Source organism: Emydura macquarii, unplaced genomic scaffold (assembly GCF_026122565.2).
Source record: "Emydura macquarii macquarii isolate MOO-44397 ecotype Brisbane River unplaced genomic scaffold, CSIRO-AGI_Emac_v2 contig_2369, whole genome shotgun sequence".
Taxonomy (NCBI): domain Eukaryota; kingdom Metazoa; phylum Chordata; order Testudines; family Chelidae; genus Emydura; species Emydura macquarii.
In genome coordinates, this window is record NW_027132506.1 from 780,294 (window position 1) to 792,528 (window position 12,235).

At 51.7% G+C, this 12,235-nt stretch overlaps 2 protein-coding genes across 2 annotated transcripts in view; one reads left to right on the forward strand and one right to left on the reverse strand.

Annotated features, from left to right (window-relative positions):
- The window catches only part of DNAH1 (dynein axonemal heavy chain 1), a 103,949-nt gene that overhangs the window by 24,293 nt on the left and 67,421 nt on the right, over positions 1-12,235 (reverse strand). Inside the window, exons 54-56 of the mRNA XM_067561180.1 lie at positions 10,697-10,882; positions 2,934-3,125; positions 1,485-1,652 (exon numbers count right to left, since the gene is read on the reverse strand). Of these exons, the coding sequence (XP_067417281.1) occupies positions 1,485-1,652; positions 2,934-3,125; positions 10,697-10,882 (546 nt within the window). The remainder of the gene's footprint in view (positions 1-1,484; positions 1,653-2,933; positions 3,126-10,696; positions 10,883-12,235) is intronic.
- Positions 4,199-9,231, forward strand: LOC137161742 (HAUS augmin-like complex subunit 3). The gene is made up of 5 exons (XM_067561181.1): positions 4,199-4,233; positions 4,705-5,936; positions 6,137-6,579; positions 7,529-7,745; positions 8,731-9,231. The coding sequence occupies exons 2-5, from the start codon at positions 4,722-4,724 to the stop codon at positions 9,070-9,072; spliced, it is 2,217 nt and encodes a 738-aa protein (XP_067417282.1). The 5' UTR covers positions 4,199-4,233; positions 4,705-4,721; the 3' UTR covers positions 9,073-9,231.

Below are 12,235 nucleotides of genomic sequence, written 5' to 3' on the forward strand. Positions count from 1 at the left end.
GAGCAATAAGGTGCTTGAAAATGATAATGTTCCACAGGAACTAAAATAATAATAATACTACAATTGTAGCACTTTCCATGTTCAAAACACCATGCAAACATCAACTTCTCAAAGTCCTCTAGAGGCAGGTGAGTATTATCTTCCCGTGATATAGAGCAGATACATGGTGACTTACCCGTGTTGCTGTCTGAGCCGGGATTAGAAGGAAAGAATCCCAGTTTAACCCCCTAAACCACAATTGTCTCTAAACCACAAACTACATTTTACCTTCTGTTAATAAAATCCAACGACAAACACAGTATCTAAACTTTCACCAGCATACACAAGGGTCCTGTTCCCTTCCCCGCTTGCAGACTGTGTGTGCTGAAGAGTGGAACGTGAACTGCCCATGGGCACAAAGCAAAGTCTACCTAGCCACCAAATCATAAAATGCAACACTCTAAACTAACACGAACTCTAACACTGAAAAAAGAACAGCTGGTTCTTACAGCTGGAGGGAGACATGGAGCCAGCTCCTTAGCTGATGTCAATCAGAGGACGCAGAGTTTCACCAACTGAAGATCTGGCTCATGTGCTCTTGGATCATTGCTTGAGAACCTCCACAGGGGTGGAACGTGATGTAATGGGGGGGCGGGGAACCTTGCACACTCTCTAGTTGGGCTGGCGTGATTACAGGCAAATGAAAGAGCACTGGGTTTCTTCACTGCTGTCGCTGTAAAGGGTGGAGGAGTGGATTCTGTGCTGGGATGCGATGATTCTATGGCGTTATTTTTCAATTCCTATCCAACTGCCTACTGAGTCTCCAGGGGACTAGTGCAGCCCAGCAGTAACGCAGGTTCAGGGGCTAGCTCCTCAGTGGGCGTCAATCAGCAGTGCTCCATGTTGATTGACACCAGCTGAGGAGCTGGCTTTGGGTTGAAAATGGAGCATTCCCCCTTCCTTCTTTCCCGCCCAGTATCGAGCATTTTGGAGAATTAAGTTAAAACACAAGGGGGACATGGGAGAGCTTCTTCAAATACCGTTTGCATTGGTCAAAGTACTAGTCTTTGGGACAAGGGATTTTGCTGGGATTACTGTATTCCCCCAGAGGGCCTGTTCTAGGCTGACAATTCACACCTTGTGCCCTGTGCTTGGGTTCAGACCCTCTGGTAAAGCCATGCAATGCCTGGAAAGTATGTTCTGTTCGTTTTGAAATACTCTCTGGTCTGCCCCATGTGGCTGGCAATTTTCAGTCCCTCCCACCGGGAAAGAATGGAAAATCCACATCCCTGAGCGACACAGTTATACAGACCTAATCCCTGGTGTAGACAGAGCCATGTCTGCCGCCTCTCAGGAGTGCCTACATCTACGGACTACCTGCCAGCATAGGTAGTGTCTTCACTAAGCGCTACAGCTGCACTGGTGCAGCACTGTAAGTGTAGACAGGTTCTTATTGAAGGCTCACCAATTGCCACGTCACACACACGCAATGCTATAGCTCTTACCCGCTTTGGTTCCACACCTTTGGCCACAAAGTGGTATTTGTGCATGGCACGCACCCACTGGCAGATGGAGGTGCAGGCTTTGGACACTTTGGCTATGGCTGCTGGTTGAAACTCCTCATTGTCAATATACGGCTGGATGGCTTTAATCACGGTATCTGCAATGTTGTCCTGGAAGGAACGAGGGGGTGGGGTAGGAGGGAAATGAGTGATGGTGAGCAACGAGCTGAGAGCATTGGGGGATCCCGCAGTTGTAGAGCGAAGGGCTTAGAGCGCCATGGGCGTGGCAGCGTGAAATCCCATGCTGCTGTTGTGTGGAACAGTGTGTGTGATGGTAATAAAGGCTGCCCCTTATTTCCAAACTGCTGCCCCTCCTTCTTCCCTCACTTATTGGGCTCTATGTGGATCAGTCTCTGCTTACTCACACCCTTTGGTTGTCTTTGTGGTTCCAGAAAAATCATCTTGTGGTTAAGCAGGTTTTTGCAGAACAGGAAAATCTGGCTAAAATAATTGTGTTTCTCTTCCTCTTTGTGTTCTACTAGTCCTGGTCACAAACCCTGTAAGTGAAGGTCCTTCCTTGCTATGTCTGGTACTAAATGTTGGCTGGTTCAAAGCCAGCTGCAAGGATCTTCCATATCCTCAGACAGCCCTCACTGACCCTCCTTCAACTCTAACTCCTCCGCCCCTGCCAGACCACAGTGAGTGCTACAGCTCTCCTCCCACCAGGAGAGGGGATACATGGACTCCTGGTATAGCACTGCTGCTGACTGATCTAGCTAACCAAAGACCCAGGGTGTAGTGAGCAGATAACTACCTTCCTACTAGACCCCAAGAACGCTATGGAAACTCAGTTTCACTTGCTATGTAGTGAGAGATCCAAGACTGCTTGGGAGCCTGGCTTTCCCAGGCACGAAGGCCACTGGGCTCTGGGCTGGACAATTATGCCTCTGTGTTGCTGACTCTTAAGAGCTTTACAAAATAAATAGTTGCAGCACAGAGGCATGATGGCTCCTTGTTCATCTCCTGGCACAAGACTAGGGAACCACCTTTTAAGGACTGTAGTCATGTGTGCTCCAACCCTGCTCTTGTAGATGGCATGGAGAGACTCACAAGGGGGAAAATTACATCTTTAACAATTTCTCACTGCCCAAGGCAATAAAACAACCAAACCATGCAAGAACCACTGATGATCTAGCAAATGAAAAATCCCCAGCCGAGGCCACATCCCCTAGCATCCCTTTCACACTCATTAAAACTTACTGCCCTTAATGGCTGGGGTGAAGCTTGGCTCCAATGATCTGTTTCCGGCATAATCCCATCATCCATAACATGGGCTGATCACCCATGGGCTTAGCTCATCCCCTCTCACTTTTGGGGCACTCCAGAGTGGCCAGGTCCCTGAGTTCCAAATCTATACAGGACCATCCCCGCCCCACTTCTGCCATTACTTACCTTGTCATACTTAAACAGGCTTTCCAGGAACTTCCCTGGATCCTGAAGAAGGCCCTTGCCTGGCTCCCAGTAGTCATCCACCTTAGAGCCTGGCTTGTCTCCACCTACTTTCTTGGGCTTGATTCCTTTCATAATACAGACAGCTTCAATCACCATCTTCACACCAAGGGGAGGCCGCTGCATAGCTCGCACCTAGGAAACACAAGGGTCCCTGGGTCAGCACAGCCCTTGGCCTGATTTTCTGCACTGCACTCTGGCAACTATTGCATGCTGAAACCAGATGGTGCTGATGCCACATCAGGGCTGAACGATCAGGCACTAGAGGGCCAGGGCCTTGTATCTGTCCCTTTGTGCGTAGGCCTTAAAATGCGGTCTCTGTTTATGGGGCTGATCATCCCCATCTCTGGCAGCAGTGTGGAGGGATAACTCCTTCCCTTAACACCTGTGGAACACGTTTGCCCAGCCCAGCTGCTGACCCAGGGGAGGGGACTGAATCCTTGTCAAATACTATCCAAAGTGAAAGTTCTTAGCACAACCTTCCATACGGTGCACAGAGGAGTGGAGCGACTTGCCCAAGGCCACAGAGTGAGTCAGGGGCACAGCCAGGAACCACATCCCAGAAAACACCAAGTCTGCTGTGCAGATTGCCAGACACCACTGCCCCCCATGATAGTGAGCTCTGCAATGTCCCTTTAAATCTGGGTTTGCTGATCCCTCTAGAGCAAGCCTTGGGGCCTGATTGTCTTTATTTGGCAGGATTCTTTGGTTCATTGCTATAGCGATTCCCCCTGCCCCGCCCCCACTGGTGAGCTCTCACCCACGGGCTGACTTGTGTTTAACGTACAAGCAGATTTTGTGCCATGTACACTGGTCATTCATTCACTCTGTAAGATAGTGATCCGAGGCAGAGGAGATCACTAGCTAGTGATCTCAGTGGTGTGCGATATAACCTAACTAGTGCCTACACCTAATCACGCATCTTATAATTTCCTACCCCTAAGTAATTATCCCTCATTTTTGTTCAGGCTACCCAGTCTTACAAGGGGTGGGTTTTCTGCTTTGTTTTTCTTTCAGTGCTAAGGCCATGAGCACAATTATTGCTGATGACAGTGACTGGTAAAGCAGCTCACCTGAGCCAGCAGGTGTGGCTTCTGATTTGGGGAGTGAGGCTCTCTCATGGCTGCAGGCGAAATCAGCATGACTGATGAGGAAAGATTCATTTAAATGAGGCCCTCAAGTACTGTACTAAGAGCTGTTGGCCTTCGGTGGCTGGTAGATCTGAGTGGGAAGGGAAGGGCTGGTGAGTACTGCCAGAAGCCTGCCCTTGACCCTTTGGGATGGGTGGTCTCTCCAGTTTTCTTCAGGCTGTAAATGCTAGTGCGTGGAAGGGTTTAGGTGGAAGCTGCATGGTCTGCTTTAATTAGAAACCTCCCCAGATCCCATGCAGACCTGGTGTGTTCAGAGGGGTTCAGCTGATAGGCCTGAGCCAACGGGCATCGAGGGTGGGTTTGCTCCTTGGCCCCACCGGAGATGTGGGTTTTCCTATTGATCTCTTGCTCCCCTGGGGTTGGGCGTGCTGGAAGCTGTGCCCTAAACTCAGGGCTTTGTCTTCAGAGCTGGAGATGAGGTCTGAGTCTCCCCTACAGCTGGAGCCAGGGAGTGATGCACAGGGTAGATCTGGTGCCCTGGTGGTTGCTGAACAGAGCTGTGGGAGTGTTTTGCTGCCACATGAGGAATAACTGACACATGCCATGTCTTTTGTTTCCTTCAGCATTGACCACTCTTGCCATGTTCACCCGGAGACGCTCCAGGGGCTTCTTACTGGACACGGTCAACAGAGGGGCAGAGTTTGTGGAGACCCTGAAGACCATCTACCCCAAGGCTGATGCTCTTCATGAGAAGGACTTTGACTGGCTCTTTGACTGTCCCGAGATGGAGCAGTTCCTCGACTGGTTCTGTAATACAGTGGGGGAGGAGAACCTATTGAGTCCTGGGGAAGTGGAAGCCTATCAGACCCTGCTAAGTTCAGGGAAGCCTATTCTGGAAGGTGAAGCTCTAGATCAGGTGCTGCAAACTTGCCGCCAATGTCCGCAGCTGAAGGGGGCCATGTCAGAGGATGAGGCCCTGCCCCTGGAGGCACTGGAGCGGGAGGCCCAGGCATTGCATAGCCATAGTGCCTGCCAGCAGCGACGGCTCAACAAGCTCCAGATCCGCGCAGCCAGCCTGAAGCAGGAGCTGTGCCACTTGGCGGACAAGGAAGAGAAGGTGGGCCGGGAGCTGAGGAAGACCCAGCTGGACTTGGAGATGGAGAACTCCCAAACCAACAGTGTTCTGAGCCAGGTCTGCAAGGCAACCAGCCAGCTGGTGGAGTGGTACCGGGAATCTGGGAATGGGAGGCTGATGTCTGAGGCAGATCTAGGCCCCTACATGGAGCTGGAAGAGCTGGCCACAGGGGCATTAATGGCATTCGTCCAGAAGGCACTGCCAGGCACCACCCATGCTCCAGAAGTGGAGGGTGTCGGCTTACAAGGAGGGAAGAGACAGGGCGGCCCCCAGGAAAAGCTGGATACCCAGGCCATGGCAGCGTTCGCTCAGACTGTGCTGCCAGAGAAGCACGTGCCAGATCCCGAAGTGGATGTAGAGACCCAGGGAGAACTTGTCAGCTGGACAATGGCAGGGCTCCACCGGAAAGCCTTGCCAGAAGAGGACAGCAGCCCCAAAGCAGAGACTGCAGGGTTGGAAGCGCTGCATGGTCAGGACGGCTGTCAGGAAATGGTGCAGGGACGAGCAGAAGCGGCCCATGTAATGCTGTGGGAGAGCATGGGGAGTCCTGAAGCCAAGCTCCTAGAGAGCCCGGGTAGCTACCAGGAGGAGCTGGAGCGCATGGAGCTGGCTTACATCTCCAGCCAGAAAGAGCTAATCACCAGCTCAGCAGAAGTTGAGGGTATCCGGTCTGGACTGCAGTGGGCAGAGAGGGCCCTGAAGACAAGCAAAGACAACAAGGTATGGACCTGCTATCCTCCATTACTGTCCTCACCCCTCCAGAAGCAATGCCATGTAGGTCATGGGAAAGCTGCCAGTCACCTTTGATTTAGGGGTGGGTAGGAGCAGTATTTATTACAAGAGGGGATAAAACTCTAGCCAGGGCTTCCCCTGCAGAGTTCGGGCAGATCTTTCATATCTTTGTTGTGCTCCCCTTGCAGATGGTGGAAGATGAGGATGAGCTCAGACTTCGCATAGCCATCTTCCAGGAGCAGTTGCGCACCATCCAAGGTGACATAGGCCAGATCCAAACCCAACACCTTGTGCCCCTGCTTCAGGCCAGTGCCCGCCTCCTTCGCTTGCCTGTCCTGTGTGGAGAGCTCGATGGGGAAGCAGTTCACCTGGGGTATACCACCTTGAAGCAGGAAGAGGTTGTGGGGCAGCTGATGGCCCAGCACAGCCGCCTGGAGCTGCTGGGGCTGCAGCTGAAGCTAGAGGAGAAGCAGCAGCAGCAGATGGGGACCTGGCTGGATGAGATGGTAGATGCCCTGCACGACACCAGTGCCAGTCTACAAAGGCGGCTCGCCTGCTTTGAGGATTCCAGCCTCTACATCAAGATCTGTCCGCGCACTCTGATAGATCCCAGTGATCTCACCACCATACGGTAAAGAGGGATCTGCCTTGGAGCTGGGGAGGAGGTGGAGAGGTGTGTGTGCTTGTGTCAGTCGGGGGGAATAAGCCATAAATTATTAGAGACCTGGAGATGCTGCCATATGAAGAGATGGTGACTGTTTAGAGAAGAGAGGAGAATAAGAGGGGGCATGATGGATCCAAAACAATGAATAGTTTAGAAAAGATGAATCCATTGCTTCTTTTTACCCTCTCATAATACAAGGGCAAGGGCCAGAAACTAGGCAGTGCTAAGCTCCCTGTTTGACTTATCAGTCTTATAAAATGAAACTGTTCCTCTGCCAGGTTTGCACCAAAACCAGTTTTCAGTGCCAACGATGCAGACATCTCGGTCAGATGGATGCAGAGCTGGGGACATGGGGAGGAGTGTGGACCTTCCACAACCATCTCCTCCCTCCCTATGCTTCAACTAAGGCATGCTCCTGCCTGTGGGTACTACAGCTGTTTGGAACCCCTTTGGCAATACAGAAACTTCTGCTGTGGGCAGACAACTGGGTAATGGACAGCTGAAGTTTCTATGAAGCACCTGGTGCTGACTATTGTTAGCAACAATACAATGGAGTGAATGGACCATGGTTCCAATCCAGTCTGTCAGTCCCTGTGTGTGTCTGATTTGCTTTCGGGGACGTTGTGAGATCATGTCCTGCCTCTCCCCACTGACATGAATGGGAGCGGCTCCAATTGAAGCTGTTATCTTCTCTGTCTAGAGGCTCAGGCAGACAGTACTACGTCAGGGCACATGCCTATTCACAACCATTAGAGCTAGTCACTCTTTTTTTAAATGAAAGCTTAAATTCTGCAAAATCTGGTGGGCTCCCAGAGATGGTGGGGACGCTAGTCCATCCAGTCCCTAAAGGAATCATTGCTCCTTAGCTCTGGCTGCTGCCCTCACTCTTCCTGTGTTGACTTTTACCCTCTCTCAGGCTTTGGGAGATGCTGGAGAAGCAAGGTCAGGAGAAACAACTCTTCCGCACCTACGAGACGCTGGCAAGCCGTGGCTCACGCCTGTGCCAGGAACAGAGGATGCTGGAGGTGCAGCTTGCGGTGTCCCCATCCCAGCTCCCCATGCTGGAGTCTGATAATGAGATGCTGTATCGGATGATGTACAGTGACTCCAACCAACTGCTGCTGAATGCCCAGGTGTGCAAGGACCCCAGCCCTGGGTGGTGTCATCACATGTTTTTCTAAGCTAACAGAATGTGGGAAATCATTAGGAAAGGGATAGATAATAAAACAGAAAATATCATATTGCCTCTTTATAAATCCATGTTATGCCCAAATCTTTAATACTGCGTGCAGATCTGGTCGCTTCATCTCAAAAAAGATATACTGGAACTGGAAAAGGTACAGAAAATGGCAACTAAAATGATTAGGGGCATGGAACAGCTTCCATATGAGGAGAGAGTAATAAGACAGACTTTTCAGGTTGGAAAAGAGATGACTAAGGGGGGATATGATAGAGGTCTATAAAATCATGACTGGTGTGGAGAAAGTAAATGAAGTGTTATTTACTCCTTCTCATAATACAAACTAGGGGTCACCAAATGAAATGAATAGGCAGCGGGTTTAAAACAAACAAAAGGAAGTATTTCTTCACACAATGCACAGTCAATCTGTGGAATTCCTTGTCAAAGGATGTTGTGAAGGCCAAGACTATAACGGAGTTCAAAAAAAGAGCTAGATAAGTTCATGGAGGATAGGTCCATCAATGGCTATTAGCTGGGATAAGCAGGGATTGCTGTTTGCCAGAGGCTGGGAATGGCCGACAGGATGGATCATTTGATGATGACCTGTTCTATTCATTCCCTCTGAAGCACCTGGCATTGGCCATTATCAGAAGACCAGATACTGGGCCAGATGGACCATGGTCTGACCCAATATGGCCGTTCTTACGTCCCCCACATGACCTCTCTGTGGGTCTTCTAAAATCATGTGGTCTTGCCAGCCATGGGTCATTTGCAAAGGCTTTTTTATTTTGCTTGTAGCATCCTCTTTGGGATCCTGATAGTCTGGTGTGGAGCTGCTTTCTCCTTAGGCTCCATTGTTTCATTACAGTAGGGGAAGAGGATTTTCCTTTCCTCTGTTTCACCACACGGTTGTTTGGGTTTTCCCCCCTTTCCTGCAGGAGCTGGCTAACCCTATGGAGCAACTCTACGCCACCCAGGCCAAACTCTATCAGATGGTGATGGACCTCCTGAGCAACCTGAAGGCCAAGCGTAAGTCCCTGCAGAGCCACTTCCAGCAGACGGAGCGCCACCTCTACGTGCACTTCTTCCATGACGCCAACCGGTTGAAGGAGGTGGTGCAGCAGCTGGAGAAACAGGCCTTAGCCTTCTCCGAGGGCCCACTAATGGAACAACCCCACCCAGCACTCAAGGGGGCAGGTCAAGGAGGTTTTCGCTGCCTGTTTCCTTTTCATCTGACTGGACTGGACCGTTTATCCCCAAAGGGAGGAGAATCCCAGTGATCTGTGCTACGATGATAAGTTGTGTATTATGTTGTCTTGTCCTCCACACAGTGTAAAGATCAAATCCCCCCATGGGCCTAGCACCAGGGGGTGATACTGGGATGGAAACCTGCTCTCACCATGTATAAAAACTCTAGCACTGAGGGTGCGGGGGGGGGGAGGGGGGAAGGGTTGTCACGGTGTACAGGTGACTGGGAAGAGACGATAACACTCTTCCATGATTCACAGTGGGAAACCATGCAGGAGGACTCCAGATTCTGCGCATGCAGGTAGAAGGTGGGGAGGGGAGGGGAGAGCAGGGCAGGGCACTGTGTGGGCAGACCAGGTGAGGGGGTTGTGTCTGAAATTCTCCGCTCCTCCCCCAATGCGGTGGGCAAGAATTTGCTGGCAAGATGACATGAGTGGGGCAGTGATGGGCAGGTAAAAATAAAGGCATGTTTCATGGTATTTTCCTAATGAGATTTTGATTCATAATCATGGGGCAGGGGTGTGAGCACATTTCTCTCTCTGGCCTTCCTGTTTGGATCTGTCTCATCACCCCTTTGGCAACGCCCCCACTACTCCAAACCCAACCCTGTGAAGGAAAGTGTGGGAGGGGGGAACAGGGGCTTCTAGGTCAGATTATTTCCCTTTGTTTTCCTGGGCACCAGCCAAGGTCACTTATTAAAGGCCTCCTTCGTGTAATGCTTCAGAGCTGAACTGAGTGGCTTAGCTCATAGCTTTTTTGACTATGAATTCGCTTGGCACTCCTCACCTACTGAAAGTGGGAACGAGTCTCCTCTCTGTGTGGTTCACTCTAAAGCAAAGACAGTTACTGAACTCGGTTAAACCCCTTAATTCTGTTCTCTTCTTCCTTATAAAAGGACATTTAGTGTCCACCCTCTCAAGCCTGCATCTACACTGAAGTCCTCTCTGGCCAGAGAAGAGAGAGCCCCTGTAGCAGCTGCACAAGCTACATTACGCTGCCCTGCCACTAACCCTCCAAACCTGAATGATGGGCCTATCATGGTGTGGACAGCTGGCCACAAGAACACATCATCCCTGATGTTACATAGACAGCTTAAAACACGGCAGGTAGCCCAACTGCATGTCTCAACTAGGAGTGAGATGACAGTGACCAAAGCTGTTCTTTAAGAGTCTGCATCTAGATCAGGGATTCTCAAACTTTTTTTTCTGGGACCCCCTGTGAAAGTATTTCAAGCTGTGACAACCCCCCGCCATGCCATGCCACCCTTACTTCTGCCCTGCTGCTGGGGGCGTGTCTGCCTTCAGAGCACAAAGGCCACTAAAAGGCCTTCACCTAGTAGCCAACTCTTTGACCATTGTTTCCCTGGGCAGGTTTTGAAATGGTGACTTCAATGTCCCATGGTTATTCCCTGGCTCATCTCCTTTAATCAAAGGATTCACGTTAGTAAACGTTCCTGTAAAGCAGCTTAGCTTCTCTGCACGAAAAAGTGTAATGTACGTTTGTGCGTATGCGTGGGTTCTGTAGCTAGCGTCCTTTACAACTACGATGCAGCTGTGCTCCATCACCCGCTGCCTCGGGGCGCTCTTCTTGATACAGCGAGTCAGAGAGGGCTGCACAAAGACTTAGGAAAGCATTAACCCCTCCACCTTCTATTACCTCCGTGACATCGTTTTTGTTAAGATTTCTCAGGCTGGCTAGAGCAGCATCCAGTGCAGGAAGAGCTTCAGCCAGGTCCTTCTGGGCATCGTCTGCAATGGCCTGGGCTGTCTGCGCTTTCACTTTGGCTTTCATCTCTTCGGCCTGCACAGCGTTCCGAGTCTCCTCTGCCACAGCCGTGTCCACCTGCAGTGCCAGACACAGACTCAGAACAATGGCACCAGTTTCCAAAGACCTAAGTCGAAGCACCTGCGCTGCTTGGGTCAGGCCCTGGTTTTCATGGACAACATCCTGACCATCATCCAGCATTTACCACGACAGCATGTGTGTGTCGCTGCTGCCTGATCAAATCCGCACAGGTTACAAGAGCGGTCTCCCACTGCCAGCGTCACAGACTTATGCTGGGATCTGAACGGCAGCATGGGAGTCTATTCTAGTTTGTGCACCACTGCCTAAAGTACAGATTTTTTCAGTTGACATTTATGCCGTTGCTCTGTTGACAGATGAGCCAGAAGAGACTCCAGCTCACTCTCCCCTAGCTGCGTTCACTCGGCAGGAGTAGACGGCAGTAAATGCTTCTTTTTGGCAGCACAGTGAGCAGACACGGACTCAGTGGCATACCAAGGGGGGAGGGGGTGAAGCCCCCTCATCTGAGTCGGCACCGGGTAAGTGCAAGGCAGGGCGCCGGGTGGAGGGCGCAGGAGGCTGAGGGGTGGCTGCTCCCACTTCCATTCCTGCCGGGCCCCCCTCCCCCCAGCGCATCATGAAGGGGTGGTCTGGCCAGCGGGAGAGGCCGCCCCCCATCTGAGCCAGCGCTAGGCTGCGGGACTGGGGCGGTGGGTAAGTGCGGGGGTGCGCTGGGCCGGTCCTTTGTGAGGGGTGGGGGGCAGGGAGCGCAGGAGGCTCTGAGGGGCACGCCTCACTGCCTCCCCCATGCACGTTGTGAAGGGCCGGACCAGCCCCCCTCCCCAGGCCAGGGGGTGAGGCTGCCCCATCCAAGCTGGCGAGAGGCGGGAGTCACGCACTACGTAAGTGCAGGGGCGGCAGAGCCAAGCCTGCATTTGTGCCCCCCCCCATGGCTCATGCCCCTCCTCCCCACAGGTACAGACCCTCTCCCCAGGGCAGCTGGGGGGCAGCACCAGGACCCCTCCTGCCCTGCAGGGGTGTGTGTGTCTGTACCTGGGGGGGGGGAGGGCACAAGGCATGGGGACTGGGGGGGCACAAATGCCGGCTTGGTTCCCAGGTGCCGGAGACCTTCTGTATGCCACTGCATGAACTGGGACACAGCTAGGCAACAGCTCTGAGTAACAAAGTGCTTCTTTTTTAAGACACATAATATCATACCTAGGCTTTTTAACAGCTTCAGTTTTGCATGGTTTGGGAAGGCTAAGGGGGGGAAATATAATGGAGACAGGGCCTTTATGAGTGGATCAATCCCCCTCAACAAAGGAAGAGATGTGGGGAAAACAAACAGATTGAAAATGACTGTCACACAGGGCCACTCTGGATCTTGCTTTGTTTGCAAACTTCAGCAGCTTA

Coding starts and splice junctions, on each gene's coding strand:
- LOC137161742 (XM_067561181.1), top strand. CDS start 4,722: ATGTTCACCCGGAGACGCTCCAGGGGCTTCTTACTGGACACGGTCAAC. Junction 5,937..6,136: donor AGACAAGCAAAGACAACAAG/GTATGGACCTGC, acceptor CTCCCCTTGCAG/ATGGTGGAAGATGAGGATGA. Junction 7,746..8,730: donor AACTGCTGCTGAATGCCCAG/GTGTGCAAGGAC, acceptor CCTTTCCTGCAG/GAGCTGGCTAACCCTATGGA.